Here is a 17,053-nt window from a genome sequence, read left to right as displayed (position 1 = left end):
TTTACAAAGTTCACACAGCTAATATAACCCTCAAATGGATCTTTACAAGATGTTCGTCATGCATGCTGTATGCATGCTTCGAATTATGTGAGTAAAGTATTTATTTGGATGTTAAAATTTTATTCTGAGTGAATTTGAGGCTGTCCTCCGTGGCTAACGGCTAATGCTACACTGTTGGAGAGATTTATAAAGAATGAAGTTGTGTTTATGCATTATACAGACTGCAAGTGTTTAAAAAATCTTGTCTCCGTGAATACAGTAAGAAACGATGGTAACTTTAACCTCATTTAACAGTACATTAGCAACATGCTAACGAAACATTTAGAAAGACAATTTACAAATATCAGTAAAAATATCATGATATCATAAATTATGTCAATTATTATTGCTCTATCTGCCATTTTTTGCTGTTGTTCTTGCTTACCTAGTCTGATGATTCGGCTGTGTGCAGATCCAGACGTTAACTGGCTGCCCTTGTCTAATGCCTTTCATAATGTTAGGAACATGGGCTGGCATTATGCAAATATTGGGGCGTACACCCCGACTGTTACGTAACAGTCGGTGTTATGTTGAGATTCGCCTGTTCTTCGGAGGTCGTTTAAACAAATGAGATTTATATAAGAAGGAGGAAACAATGGAGTTTGAGACTCACTGTATGTCTTTTCCATGTACTGAACTCTTGTTATTTAACTATGCCAAGGTAAATTCAATTTTTGAATCTAGGGCACCTTTAATAATATCTTGGCTCTCCCAAGCTTTATAATGATTGTGAACGGGGGGCGTGTTTTGAAGCCCCCTAAAAATGCATCCATCCATCATAAATATAATCCATATGGCTCCAGGGGGTTAATAAAGGCGATGGGTTTTTGTAAGAAAAATATCCAGATTTAAAACTATAATAACTAGCTTTCGGCAGGCGACTGTATGCATTGATGGATGCATTTTTGGGGGGCTTCAAAACACGCCCTCCGTTCACTACCATTATAAAGCTTGGGAGAGCCAGGATATCTCCGATTACGTTTGTCTGAAAGAAGAGTCATATACACCTAGGATGCTTGAGGGTGAGTAAATCATGGGATAATTTTTATTTTGAAGATGGAAAACAGGAATGGCGATACGACCTAATGTGATCATTAAGTCTTAACCAGCACCACACCACAAATATGCCACTGTTGATTGAACCTGGAATATTCGTTTAATTAGCATGTGAAAGCCTAATCAAATTAACCCAAATATTTAAATGCACAGGCTTTCTAAATTCTGTGCATATAGATTCCATGTGGGCCTCGTAATCAGCCATATTGGGTCTGTATGTGTGATACAAAATGCTTCTCATATGAGTAAAACCATAACAAAAACTTTGCATGGGTCTCCGGTTTCACTTTACGAAGTTGGGTTTCTTTTTCCAGAGCTGACTGCAGAATTCCTGGCATTTGATCGATGAGCACAGCAAGCCCACTTTGCCACATTGTTTGTGTGTAAATGCACTTATGGCACATGTGCAACATTTTGTTTGAGTTATTATATATCATTCAACTGCAGAGACATACATCTACATGTCCCACAATCCCTTTTTCCATCTTAGTGTATTTTTACAAAGGCATCGCATCTGTCAATCCCAAAATGGAAAGATATATATATATATATATATATATATATATATTTTTTTTTTTTTTTTTTTTTTTCCCCTATTTTTTTGTGCGCATGTCTCACGTGGGGCAATAAAAGTGCAAGGCCGGTACGCTACAGCTCCTGCCATACATAAAACATGGTCTGAGCAACAAATGAAGGACCTATTTGAAGTTTTTTAGCTTGGCTGAAAAGAGAAAAGAACAGTAAAACTACCAAGCACTTAAATATTTCCACCTTGAGAGCTGCTTTCACAAACTGTAAAATTCCTTTTGCCACAAACTATGTGCGCCAGTTTTTTCGTTTGATGTGACTTTTGAAAGAAAAAGGGCAAGTAAAGAGATCATTGTGTTGAAGAAGTCACATAGTGATGGAATGACAGAATTGAATTGCAAAGTAGAGTTTTTTTTTTTTCATTCCTTTTTCAAAGCCATCAAAACTCAGTTCTCCTTGGCGTTTATCAAGTAACAGTTTTTCTCCAATGAAGGAGCTATTTCGAGCCCACTTCAAATGTTTGGTTTTCATCATATCATGCTAGTCATTGGATATAAGTTCAGAGCTACATCTACTTCAGCACATTTTGATTTGTTTGTTATTCTACACATATGTCAGTCAGTCAGTGACAATTCCCCGTCCCCCAGCTGTATGGATCAGATCCAAGCTTTTAGCGAAGAACATCATTCAAGTCCCACAACGACTGGCAGACCAGCCATCACCTGGTCTTTCTCAACCCTGCTGCGTCATGCCAAATTTGTGCCCTGGGTAACATAAACCCTCTGATGGCAGAGCGGGTAAGCCGTGCTGGGCTTGAATAGCCTCACTGTTGGCCGTGATGGCTCACAGGAGTCCGGTGAGCGCGCTTCAGGGGTGCCGATAAACGAGGTGGTTGACAATACATGCGAGGGGTTCTTTTGAGTCACTGGGGAGGTCTGAGTTGTAGCGATCTCGAGTTCCCATCAAGCCTCATTCCTAAGACTGACAAATGATCGTCTATGTTACTAGAGAGCTCTTATATGTGACCATGCAGGCTTTCTATCAAAGGCTTGCCATTCAAGAGAAAAAACAGGAAGCTTCTGTACCGGTGTCATTGCTCAAAATAGCAGCATGAATCATTGTATTCCAGAACCTAGTGAGTTGCTTTCGTAAGCAGCATTCATGGCACTCCCGACCAAAAGGTAGGAACATAATTATAGCTTCCTATAGTTCCTAAGGTAAATTGACTTTTTGTGGCAGCACTGTATTCTTCAAACAGATGATTACAGAATACACTACAGTGTGTTTGGTAAAAAAAAAAAAAAAAAAAAAGTCCAATTTTAGAGAGAAACGTGAATATACAGTAATTTGTTCAATAATAAAAAAAGACCTTTTAAAGGGGTGGTTGATTTTGATTTCACTTTTTTACTTTAGTTAGTGTGTAATGTTACTGTTAGAGCAATGCAATGCATGAGATATTTTCTTTTAAAGAATTCGCTGTTTAAGGACTACAACAAACGGCTGGTAGGGACTACAACAAGCTTCTTCCAGGGTTAGTGATGTCACTAAAATTTACTTAAACACTGCCCCCAAGAACACGCAATAAAGAGGGTGAGGCCATGTTGGGCTGCTTTACAAAAGAGGAAGTGTTGTTGTAATAGAGTGTTGTTAACATGCCGTCATTTTACGCCAGACTACTTCACAAACGAGGGTCAATTCAACGCTGGATTTGCACAAAAAATTAACATGACGGCACATGCTAGTCAACGAGTTGGATCAACTCCACAGCAACTTCATAAATGTATCCACTAACCATTCAGAAACATCCAGTTTGCCTTCTAAAAGTTATAACTTCTTCCTAAATCTCTCCATCAGTGTCCGACTCCGGTTTGAACAATGTAAGCCAGAACACCGTCGAGATTCTCCAGCTTTTGTTTTTGTTGAGCAACCGAAGCGCGAGCTGTTAAAGCCCCGCCCTCTTCTGGAAAGGGGGCCGGGAACAGCAGCTCATTTGCATTTGCAGGGACACACACAAAAATGGGGTGTTTTTGCTCACACCCAAATAGCTGCAAATTTGACAAGCTTAATAAATGATCTGTGGGGTATTTTGAGCTGAAATTTCACAGACACATTCTGGGGACACGAAAGACTTCTGGTGTTTACATCTTGTAAAAGGGGCATAATAGGTTCCCTTTAACCCAGTATTATTGTGTGTTACATATTTTTTTTATGTTTGTTAAAGTACCACAGTTGTTGTATGATGCAGAGTTGCTACCTATGTAGAATAAAGTTGGAAAAGGATCAATGAAAATGTGAAACAAATAATGAAAGAAATAGTTCTTCTAAAAATGAAAATTCTGTCATTTACTCACCCTCAATAACTTGCTGACCGCAGAAGATATTTTTGAAGAAAGTATCAACTGTTTTGTTTTTTGTTTTTCCATACAGTGAAAGTCAACGGGGTCCAATAGGGGTGGGCGAAATGACCAAATTCGTATTTCACGATATGATAGATATTATTTCACTATAACGATGTATTTCACTATATAGTTGTTTCGTGATATTTAATCACATTTCTGTTATTAAAAATAAGGGGGAAATTTCAAACAATAGGACAAATACAATATAACACAAATATGAATTAATCAAATTAAGTTTTTCTTGTACAATAGGTTTAATTAACATAGAATTAGTACAGAAATGTAATAATCAAATTTTAAAATAAAATATTGCATAGTCTTCACTGTACTGATTAAATATAAATGTATTCCTATTAAAGCTTAAAAAGTTATTCAGTCAAGAGCAGTAAGTTATTTTCTCTTTTGTTTGATTCACATTAATGACACACAGCTTCAGGAGGTATATTTGCCTGCTGTCACTTTAAGAACAAATGCACGGATCCATTATACTGATACACATCCGGTTTACACCCAACTGTTTATTTTCACTTGAGACATAACCGGCTGTGTTTACATGAATACTCCACACGATGGACATAATTGCATGTGTATTCGACCATACAAGCGCACTAAGATGTGAAAGAGAACTGAATTTGCAATGGCGTGCTGAGAGACGCGGCTTTCTGTGTGCGCACTTTGGCAGCGTGCCATTCAGCACGAGCACCACATGGTTCCTTTTCACCGACTTCCTTATCAGGTTATATTGCACTTATATAACGTTTTTTAATATCAAGCACATCATGCTCTTGATATTCTCATTCATGCATTTTATCACTCTGAACTGTCCATAGTGCTATATATTTACATACCGCGATATACACGATATCTCATTTTATACCATGGTAACAATATATAATGTCATACCACCCAGCCCTATAGGGTCCAATGTTGTTTTTGAGCACAATTAACAATGATTTTTATTTTGCAAGCTCCTGTCAGGTACTGTAGTCAGGTATCTGCAAGATGTAGGAGAAGTAAAAGCAATTTTAATTGATTCTGACCACACACAGAAAATACTGAAAAATGATCTGTGGAGATTGCATGATTTTGTGAACCCAAATAGCCTGGTGTTTGTGCTCTTGGCATAGATAGATGACCATAAAGAGCATACGTCGTTTAACATTAATCATTGCTATGATTAATATACAACCTTTTTCCTACCAGAATATTCATTTTTAGTGACATGAAACGGATTCAGTGTCAACACACAATGATATATTAGCACCAGTGGGGCTACCAGAACTAGAAACTTGTACAAGTTAGCAACAAATGATGAAATGCAGTGACCATGTCTTCTGGGACTTTATGTATGTACAGATTTTGTTTGTTTTCCTTCTTGTGTGAAACATCCCAAAGCTATTTTTTTTTTTTTTTTTTTTTACTGCTAGTCAAACTCTCTCCATTTGCTCAGGATCATTTTCTTGTCAAAATCCGTCTGGTTTATTTTGTCTGCGTAGCACCGAGGTCCTAAGCTTTATCTTGCCAGTCAAGACTGAAGCTCAGCCCCATCAGCTCTCCCTGCTTTAATGCAGGCGTAATGACGGTTTACAGAATTACGGTCTTAAGTTTCCCTCTGTCTGCTTTGATCCATGACCGCTCGCTGGCTCCGTGCCTCTAAATGTTACACGCTCCCTATTTCCGAAAAGCGGTCCCACTTCTTCCTTGGCTCTGATGAAAGCTCCTGAGATATGAGACAGAGCAGGAAGCCCGCTATGTTATTTTTTCTTCTCTCTCTTTCTCTTGTTCTTTCTTCGTCTGTGTAGTGGTGTTGACAACATTCGAACGTGACCGCTTTGAGACAAGGTACATGAACCCCACGGGAGTGTAGGGAACATTTTAAACATTGCACTGAAAAGAAACATGTCAAAAGAGTGTCAGCCTCTTTCTATTTCTGATAAGCGTTTCTTATTTCCTTTTTTCCACAGAATCTCTCTGTTCTAGAGTCTCAGGCAAATCTGACCTTATACAAGACAAATCCAGCGTGCAGTGACGTGTGTCAGGCCTGACGGCCATTTTTCTTCCTTTTCTTAAGTAATTAAAGCTGATGAATGAATCTTTTTTGTTCGATACAAAAGTGGATACACACTTTTTTTGCATAATTTTTCTTTTTCACTCTGATAAGGCTGCGTGATGAGCTTTGGTGGTATCTGCAGTCGCTTAATTGCACTGTCGGTTCAATCTCGTTCTTGTCTGGATATAGAGAGCAGATTGCATTATGCCTAATGGACTTCGAAATGTAGAACGTTCTGCACATGCTTTTTCGTGAGTCTCTTTAAGGGAATATTAAAGTGTCTTAAGGCTCTGATATATTTCAAGCAGAATTGAAGATTGAATCAGGCCAAAACGAAGTTTGTTTGGAGTTTGTTTCAGGAGTTCGAAACAGCTTTCCAAAGCGAACTTTCCGGAAAAGTTTGCTCGGGCTTCGTACTACCATTGATCCATGACAATTATGTAATAGGTAGGTGTGGTCTGAGGGCTCCGCCTTCTTTGACGTAGAAAGCTTCTCCGGTTAATTTCTTCTGATCAGTCCGTTGAGGTTGAACATCTACGTTTAAAAACATGAACACACTGAAGAGCTGCTTTATAGTAGAAAATGAAATTGTAATTCTAACCGAAAGTGACACTGTCACTGTTTTGTTTTTTTGTTTTTCTGTGTTTAATATGCTGTAAAGCTGCTTGCTTTAAAGCAATCTAAGGGTTAGTTCGCCCAAAAATGACATTTCTGCCATTAATTACTCACCCTCATGTCGTTCCACACCCATAAGACCTTCGTTCGTCTTCAGAACACAAATTAAGATATTTATGATGGAATCCGATGTCTTTAGTACCTTTCTGGACCTTGAAAGTGGTTGTTAAATTGCTCATATACCTCTCAGATTTTATCAAAAATATCTTAATTTGTGTTCTGAAGATGAAGGAAGGTCTTGGAAGGAATAAGGGTGAGTAATTAATGACAGAAATTTTTGGGTAAAATAACCCTTTAATTGCTGTTTTTTTCACTGATGTCATTTTTGTTGTGTTTATTTTGTTATTGAGAGGAAAGCGTGCAGCACATATTTACATATTCATCTAAACGCTGCTCCAAGCACTTCTTTTCATCCCTAAGCGGAGAACGATACATTGGGGCCTTCAAAGTCAGCATGAAACGGAAGTTGTCTTTTTTTATCTCTATTCTGACACATATTCAATTGAAACAGCTTCTCGAACAAGAAAAAATGTAGGGTGGGACTTGAATTTATCCATCGGGGATTGATTGGATTTCTATTGGTCGAACTCATATGAGTGACAGGTTGTCCCACCCTCACACCAGTAAAGATGTCACTGCAAGAGGGAGGGGAAGTTATTTTGATGAAAGATTATGAGGGTGCAAAAAAATAAATAAATAAAAAATAATGATGTGCATGGATAAATCATTTACAATTAATACTGCAAAATTACATAAAAAATAAGAATTATCCATTTTGATTTCATGGTGACTTTAAACTGTGTCTGTTAAACAAATGAGCGAAACGTAATGGTTTAACTGCGTTTCCAGTCTGGATTTTGAAATAAAAAGTGTTATACAATTTGATATCATTGCAGATATTCATGCCAGATGTAATTTGTTCCTATAGCAAAGTCTGCATTATTTGTCTTATTATTCTGAATATTCAAGACATCCCAGATATAATGCATTAAAAATAATGCTCCAAGTTGCTATGTTGCTTGGCAACCATAATCTATTTATTTATTGTGGCTTATTGATATTCTGCACTCTCAAGTCTCTCTAAGATTCGTTAAGATGCACAAGAAAAGGAAAAATAGTTTTTCAAAATAAAATAAACATCTACATACATATTATAAACAGTACAGTATAATAGTATTATATATATATATATATATATATATATATATATATATATATATATATATATATATATATATATATATATATATATAATATTGTATTGTGATTCTCAAATGTGCTTAAGTACAGATAGTGTCTGTTGTCATCCAGTCACCCTTGTCTCCTTGCAGGCCCTGAGGAAGATGAGGCACTGAGAGGGAGAAAGGGCTTCCGCGGCCAGGCGGTGGTCAGCCAGAACCCTGAGACAGAGCTGATGCTCGAGGGGGACGATGACGCTGTCAGTCTACTACAGGAGAAAGAGGTGGATAACCTGGCAGGTGAGTGAATCTATACATAATAAAGAGTGTAATATTTATGGTAGCGACTGCTTTCCATTCAGTATGCATAGTGAGTTAAGTCATACTTCGGCTCCTTGACATGACGCTTTCCTTCAGTCCTTCAATTTAGTAGTGTGGGTTTGGATTAATCATTAAATAATGAAAAAAACCCAAAAACAAACATTTTATACACAATTTGTTATATTAATGAGACTCCTACGTACCTGTAGGTTTACCTGCACAGAGATGTCCTGCCATGAGCACTTCATTTGAAATGTTTGAATTAATTCCACATTTGGTAGCATGTATTTATTTATATATATAGCTTAAGCGTGGCATTTTGGCAGAATGACAGAATTTGACACAGAACAGATATATAAATATATCTTACTTGTCAATCTAGATGCAGACCAGTGTAGTGAGTGTGGTTACTTTGCGTTAGGACTGTGTTTATGTTTTTCTGGCAGTGTGTAGGGTTAAGTATTGCTCTGGACAGTGTTACTTTTTACTTCTGAATGTTTATTTATTTATTTTTTATTATTTTAAATATGCCTTTCTCTTCTTTTTTTTTTCTCACAGCAAGTTTCTGTCCCCGGGTTTTTATTTCCAGAGGCAGGTTTGACTATTTGAAGAGAGATTAACTTTTACTGCTTTTAGAATGAAATCAAATATGAATCTAACCAACAATCAGTAGGTAATCAAGATCAATATAGATGAGTTCATTATTTACTACAACCTTTCCAAAAATTTCATCTGCTGTTAATGGCAGTTATCAAATCAAATGTTATGATTAATCTTTGAAAGATGATGAATCTAATTATTTTTAAAATTGTCGATTACACGTTTATTTATACAGTGCCATAGTTACATTGCAATTACTCAAATAAGTACTGAGTACTATTAATTAACTGCATGTACTTACTATAGAGAGGGTTAGGGTTTGGGGTTGCACTTTATTTTACAGTCCGTGCACTTCCATGTACTTACTGTGTATTTACCTAAGAAAGTACTGGGATTTATAAGGTAACTACATGGGTTAAGGTTAGGTTTAGGAGTAGGTTCAGGGTTAGTACCTAGTTATTACCCAGTTATTGCAATTATGATAATAAGTACATAGTATGCACATGGGGAACAGGACTGTAAAATAAAGTGCTACCGTGTTTGGTTTAGGGTTAGTTACTTGTAACTGTGCATAATTACTATTATTACTGTTGTAAGTACATGTAGTAACATGTAACTATGGCACTGTAAAATAAAGTGTCAGCAAATCACATAAAAAAAAATGGAATCATTTAATAAAAAAATCACTTATATTTCCATTATGCTCAGCAACTATGAAAACAGACTTACTACTGACTGGTTGTCCTCTCAGTGTTAGTAGTACTATGCTAACATGGTACATTTTTATCAGCTCTGTGTCGGAAGATGTTATATATGATATATGTATTCTGAATGTGCAACAGACGTGTTATTAATAATACCCAGAATAATCAATGCCTCGACTCGCTCCGCAGACCTTCATTAGTCAATAAAGGTTAAAAATGAATGGTGAGATATTTATGTGTCTGTAGAAAAAAGCCAATGCTCTAATTTATCTATTTTTCTATTATTTATGTTCTTTCCTATCTGAAGTGTTATGCATAGTCTTATGCATAGCTGATTTTGTATATTAAAGCTCCCAGCACACATCCTGTCCAAACTCACTCACACTAAGCAGTTCTATATAGAAATCCACTTTTTTTGACTCTGTAAGAATTCATTCATTAGATCTAAATTAGGATTGCCTCAATTACCTCTAATATTTTCCCACTGATGTCAGACAATTTGTCTTAAAGGAATGCAGACTGGTGTGTTGCTGCTGTTCTTTTTCTTCCATCTATGTTCAAAATAATTTTACTGGAATGCTATCAATCACAGATCCTGGCACAGCTTATAAATTCCTCTTATGTTAAATGAGCACCAACATAATGACTAATCAGCATCAAATGCACTGATTTTGTATTTTCAGCACTTAAAAAAATAGATGCTGCAATATTTTATAGTACTGATTATTTTAAGGGCATATTTTAGTTAATGTATGCAAAAAAAAAAAAAAAAATGTTATATTGTGCCATATTGTGACTTCAGGTATTCATCAGTGAAAATGCTCTCATTGTATTCATAACTCATGGCAGTAGGCTTATGATGTGACCACTATTTAGTGACAATCGTTTTGCTCAACATTTAGTTTTAAGTGTAGATTTATTTATAAATGTTTTCTATATTGGGTGCTATAGTTGGTCTCTGTTATCTGAATTGTGTATCTTCACCACAAGGGGAGCTGTGCCATCTGTGTCAGTATGCTGTGTGTGCGCTGTTTCTATTTTGACAGTAGGCCTGCATGCTATTGCTAGTGATAATGAGAGCAGTGTAAACAACAGGCCAATCAACAACAGCCTTCTCACAGCCAATAGGATGGGCTGTGTTTGCCTGCAGCCAATCAGAGTACAGGAGCTGTTATGACTGTATTTACACCCACAACTAATCATAGACAGAATAAGTGTGATGTGAGAAAGATTTTTTTTTTCTTCTTTCACATACTCTCTGCCTCATACTTATTCGCATTGCCTTTCACACCAAAAATTGTACATTTTAATTAAATGGATGAGATTATTTTTAAATTAATGTTTAATAAATAATTTATAATTGTATTTGTATAATTATTATGCATTTTATTAAATTGGATTATAATAGTGATTCATACATTTTACAAGTTGTATATATATATATATATATATATATATATATATATATATATATATATATATATATATATATATATATATATATATATTTTTTTTTTTTTTTTTTTAAAAAGACTAATTTTCAATCATGTTCTGTTCAAATTTGTTTAATATTCGTTGTACTCTGATCAAACAAATATTTTTTTTTTCTCATTTTCATATTCATATTAGGCTCCTGTAGTGACAGAGAGAGAGAGAGATAAAACAATAATCTGTTTTCCCAGCATGCTTTTGTCTCGCCACAGTGACATCACAGTCGATAGCGCGAGGCAGCTTGTTTAGCAGCGCTGACGTCAGGACACAGCGCGCGCGGCCCGACCGCATGCAGCTCAGATTTGCTGAGTACAACTGCACCTGTTTCATTCCAACATGATAATCTGCTAATCCTCACTAGTACTCTGAAATCAACACTACACTACAAATTCATCAAATAGGCTTTACATGAAAATTATAAATGATTTAAAAAGATATTACCTATTATTATTATTATCATTATTATTATAGGGTGAATAGTAGTAGGCTAGTATAGTATAGTAGCCTATAGTAGTAGGTTTATGATATAGTATAGTATATTAGCCTATACAATGGGCCTACTATATCTTTAAGAAACATAAATAGGCCTAAATGTTGTTCATATGGATTTACAAGCGGCAGATGAGATCACATAACCTGATCGCTCTGATTTTGTAATATGAAAGTATTTTCTGCTTCATCCCATTTTTTTAAAGGTTCCTGGAGGCTTTAGCTCTAATCCTCTCTGCGCATTGGATTAATGCTGTATTGTCTCTGGATTCACAAGTGTCCCCAGGCCACGTCACAATTGCCTCTTTTTCTATTAAACGTGTTAGAGGGACTTGATTCGGATTAAAGGATTCAGCTTTACACCGGTGAAGTGATATTCGCTTTTAGAATAATTTGCAATCACAAAGAAAAAAAAAATCATTATTCGTTCAACATAACTTATCTAAAAAGATAGGCTATATGATGAAAAGGGGGGCTTATTTTCTACCCTCCCCCTTTTGTTAACAATATTATTTGGTGTTGCTTGTATTAATAGATGTTGACTTGGCGCTTGTGGTCAGACACTAATTATAATTAAAGCTTAAAAAGTATCATTTATTTATTTAGGCTAACGTAAAATCTTCGTATTTTAGGCTATAGTAGCCTAAAATCATACAAAATATTTTTCACTTATTTATTTTCAGTCTGTATGTTTTTGCTTTGAAGTCATGTTGTGCTGTATAATCATAATATAATTGTTTTTATTCATTTAAAAGTGTTAATATTTTTTGGAAAGTGAAATGGCGAATCTTATAGCTGGTACAAAAAAGGCAGAGTGGCTTCGGTTTCTACGAGCGGTCGGGGAGAGCAGTGAAGGAGTGCTGTGGGAATTGAAACCCAAATCCACTTGTAATCTTGCAACAGTATCGGGCATAATTGGCCGAGGAGAGCAGATTAAGATTGATGAGACGTTAAAGTGGCTCTTTGGAGTTCAGGGGATCGATAAATATCCCAATTTCAAGAGCCTCTCCTCACATCCAGGACAGACCCGTGGGCTGCTGCAAGGGTGAACTAATAAAAGAGAGGATTGGTCAAAGAGAAAATATAAAATAGCGCGCGCGCGCAAGCACACACTTGGGATTAGATCATAGTCATATGACCAGAGGTCAAAACGTCTTTAAATATTTTAATAATGTTTGTAAGGTCAATTTTACAGGTTTCGTATAATCAAAAGGGAGTCTCAACGACTGATTTGATTAGGAAGCGCATAAATGCGTATCACTCACATATGATTTGTTTTGTCGCAAAATAATGAAGGAAAGTGACTGTGAAATTATTGCTGTTAAGCCTTATAAAAACGCTCACCTCGATTTTTTTTTTTTTCTTCTTGATACAATGTCATATGGCTAATGCTTCGTTTTGTAATCGTTTAAAATGCTGAAACTATTCTCTTCAACAATTTAGCCTATATGTATTTCATTTTCATGCGTATGTTTGTGTAAAATTCTGCACCGTGTTTATCTTCTGATTAGGCTTGATGTATATATTACTAAAACAATTATTTTTGGAGTATTTTGAATAGACTACCATTTTTTTCCCGCACGACATGCATGGTGAAGATCGCTAGACTACCACCATGTCTACAAAGTCTACAAAACCAAAATGGCAGGAATGGGAAAATATTGTAAACACATTCTGAGGAAATTGTTTAGCGCATGTGTATTGTTGTGTATAACTACATCAGCTACTAACTTGCATTAGGCCAACGCATCATTTGTTGATGACTGACTGGCGACACATAATCTGGGTTCATTTCCCCTGTGAAAAATAAAAAATATATTTCCGTGTTATAGGCCCTGTTGTTTTGAGCACCCCGGCCCAGCTTATTGCCCCGGTCACTGAAGCTCGTGGGACTCTCTCCATCACTACCACGGAAATATATTTTGAAGTGGACGAAGATGACCCATCCTTCAGACGCATCGATGGCAAAGTAGGTTGAATTTGTATTGTGCATTTGTAAGTGTGTACACAAATACCAAGCAGAATTGCACTCCTAATGACATTGATCAAAATACAATACCATAAAGTGTTCAATAATCTTAGCACTTTATAAAATTTAATAACGTTAAAAATATATAGGATACATTTTTTTTTCTGAATCGAGGCCCATACCTTGAATGCCCCATGAGGCCACGCGCAAAGACCATTATTTTTTGCCAATGGTTTTTACTAGACGTCCCTGCTAAAATGTCAGTTAGAGTGATAGTTTATGTTTAATAGCTTATGTAAAATGAACTAAAACCTACGCGTTTAAAACTACATAATTACACAGTTCTCAGTTTTGTCATGAATAACACGGAATAACATTGAGTGAAGGAAATATAATCTAACAAATTGTTGGTTGAAAAATAAAACATTGTGAACATTTCTAATTGAAGAGGTGCAATTCAGATATGCAAAACTGTCATGAGAGAATTATACATTTCTGACCTGTCTGTGCAATCCATATTTCAGTTCATCCTTTTCCTTCTCTCAACAGCCACTGTTCACAGGAAGACATTTTCTTATTTTCATGTTTTTGTGTGTGTATTCCGCTTTTTTATTTTGCAAGAACCCGGCGACATCGTGTAATTTTCACGTCGAAGATCCAGAGTCTTAAAAATCCCCCCAAAAAATCGTGCCTGAGATTACACTGCAATATTTATGTATCATGAATCATTATTTGGACACAAATATTAATTTGCTTTTATTAAATCTTTAAATAAACTCAGAGACAGATATAAAAAAAATCAAATCACAAAATGTTATATTCCAGTGTATTTCAAGTGCATTATTTTCAGGTATATTTTTTTCATATATATATTCTCAATTTCAGCTTTTTATCATGTAAGCAAGGTACAAACAAAAAATGGTCGAATATACTTTAAATAAGAATTCAAGTATGCGTATGGAATGTTTAGGAAATAGTACCATCAAAATGTAAACTTTAGAAATTTGCCATTGACAATGGATTAAATCGTTGATGCAGGTCTAAATGTTTTTTTCTTCTTCTTTCTCTCTTCAGAAATAATTCAGGCGAATGTTAAAACAGGTGAAATTATACTTCTATTTACGTGTCACAGAACAACAATCACAACTGCAGACCACCGGATTCACAATCTACAAATGTGTCTATTTACAGTATAAAATGTACAGGTTGTATTCTGTCACGTAGCTTTATTTCGAAAGCTTTTAGGTAAAATGTGTTGTTGGGCAGGGCTCGTAAAAAGAAAAGAAAGAAACAGTAATACTGACAGGTAACTATATTCATTTTGATTGTTGATACAATGTGCTCCCTCCTTATGACAAATTCGTGTCATGTGAAGTATTTTTAAACGGAGCTCTCTAAAATATTTTTACAACAAAAACAACGTGGATTGATTTCAACAGTGACCATTTTGTGGAAGAGTTCCTGATTAGCGTCTAGGCCTCAGAACTTTGATCAGTCAGGCCTCCTATTCATAAACATGCCGTTTATTTTTTTTACCTCAGAGTTTCTCCAGGCTTTTAGGGTTGGTTAGAATTTCTCTAGCCAGTCGCCAAGTCTGTTTGGCAGCGTTTTCAAGGGCCGAATGTGGCTTCCCTTGGAAAAGGTCTAGGTTTGGCAGAAAATAATGGGGGCATCTCCTGCACTGCAAGCACGAAATGAGCTGCAATAAAATCCCGTTCAGTCGATCCCCGAGGCAGTTCTCGTCCCAGTCCGACTCGCGCGGGTGTTTTTCGCACTCGTAAGACACAAGAGTTTTCATGTGGTAGTTGTTGAGAGGCTGTCCGGGTAGTTCAAGGTGACGGTCGCGCAGTGTCTTGAGCAGGGACAGGCATTTCTTCCTGCACCCTCCCAGGAGCAGTCGGTTCTCCGCTTCGGCGAACTGCAACACCCAGGCGTCACTCTCCGCCGAGCTCTGCTTCCCGTTTAACGAGTAACACTCCTTCGATAAGAGATTGAAACCCTCGGCTTTGACTTCTGCCACCCTGTTCGGACCAGGCCACGGGATGTGCGGCAGCGGCCAGTGGGCAGCGCTGCGCGGCCATATGCCGGTGCACTTGAACGCGGGGGTGATCTGAACCACATATCTGTCTCTGATGCGTAATTTCACCTCGCTGGTGTCCGCGACCATTTTAACCACGTCCCTATAGCTGCACTTATCCACCGCCTGCGCCACGAGCGTCTGGAACCTGGAGCGGATCTTGCGGGCGGACAGGTATCCCGAAGCCGTGATGAACTCGACCCAGAGGGACATGCTTCTCTTCCGCCCGTCGCTTAGCTTGAGCACGGCGCAGCCCGGCAGAGAGCCGTCGTCCACGAAGTTGAAGACTCCCATTTGGTTCAGATAGAGGACCACCTCGAATTCAGTAGGGGAGATGACCTCGAGCCCCTCGAAGCGGTTATCCATTTCGTTTAAGGAGCTGATAAAGCGGGGCTCCTGGACCTCCACCTCCTTCAGGACATCCGAGACCACCTTGCACACCTCCCGGATGGTCTTGGAGATGGCCGCTTTCCGAGACTGGCATTTCTCGTTGTAGTATTTATTGAGATGATACACCAGCTTGGCCTGGGCGGCGATCATATTTGGACAGAGATCCGGGTTGTACACCGGAGTCTCGCAGTAACCCGAGGGATCCAACGCGGCTGTTTGTACAGGAGCCAATTTTAGAGAAGAAAGTGGACTATTTAGAAGAAAAAAATGGGATTTGGAAATAAAAAAAATACCTTTTTTTATTTGTGCGTGGAGCACATGCACAAAGTCGGGCAGTTAAATCATCAGCTTCTGTTTTCAATTGTGACCAAAAAAAAAAAGAAAAAAAGTCAAACCCCTTGGTCTAATTCAGCAATTAAAAGTCCATACGCACGGATCAGTAGTTCAGCAAACCTCTTGTATCCACTTGCGGTGTCTTTTCTCTGTTTGTAATAGGGATTGGAAAGTGCAGGGTGCTCTTAAGTGTGTGTCCTAGCGTTGTTGGTTTGTTTAAGACTCCGAACTCACTCCTGTGAAATTATAAAGGGAGGGTTTGAGGGGAGCTCGTCCAATCACGGCCCGAGTCGTCACTGCCTTCAGTTTATTGACGACAAATTAATCCTCCGCTTTTATACACAACCGAATCGCCTGGTGGAAACACACCTACACTTTGGAGGGAGAAGATACAGGTTTATTCGCGATATATACGGCTTTTCCTGCTCTTCGTATTATATACAGACTATGTCTGTTATTATTTTTTTTAGCAAGGCTTTTTTTTCTATCAGAAATCCTGTAATTTCACACATCTGTGAATAGAATATTTACTATGTATCATTCGGTAATTTTAAGTTTCCATTTTCATTATCTATATTACAATTTGTCGAAAATACTGATGTTGTTTTTTTGTTTGTTTGTTTTTCTCTGTAGAGAGGCGTGTAGTTTGACATGCATAAAGTTTTTCGTTGATCTAATTCGATTTTTCTTTTGGCGTTGCTGTATTTTTCTACATGCTATTTTCAGTGTTTAAATTACTACATGTATATTGGTA

The 17,053-nt window shown here is 37.2% G+C and overlaps 2 protein-coding genes across 2 annotated transcripts in view; one reads left to right on the top strand and one right to left on the bottom strand.

The window, feature by feature from the left end:
• The window catches only part of nbeab (neurobeachin b), a 388,285-nt gene that overhangs the window by 269,493 nt on the left and 101,739 nt on the right, over positions 1-17,053 (top strand). Inside the window, 2 exon segments of the mRNA XM_048159945.1 lie at positions 8,079-8,225; positions 13,363-13,499. Coding sequence (XP_048015902.1) covers positions 8,079-8,225; positions 13,363-13,499 — 284 coding nt within the window.
• mab21l1 (mab-21-like 1) lies at positions 14,225-16,761 on the bottom strand. Its single transcript, XM_048159946.1, has one exon. It carries the CDS (start codon positions 16,114-16,116, stop codon positions 15,037-15,039), a length of 1,080 nt encoding a protein of 359 aa, XP_048015903.1. The 5' UTR covers positions 16,117-16,761; the 3' UTR covers positions 14,225-15,036.

Source organism: Megalobrama amblycephala, linkage group LG16 (genome assembly GCF_018812025.1).
Source record: "Megalobrama amblycephala isolate DHTTF-2021 linkage group LG16, ASM1881202v1, whole genome shotgun sequence".
NCBI lineage: Eukaryota > Metazoa > Chordata > Actinopteri > Cypriniformes > Xenocyprididae > Megalobrama > Megalobrama amblycephala.
This window is presented reverse-complemented; position numbering and strand designations above follow the sequence as displayed.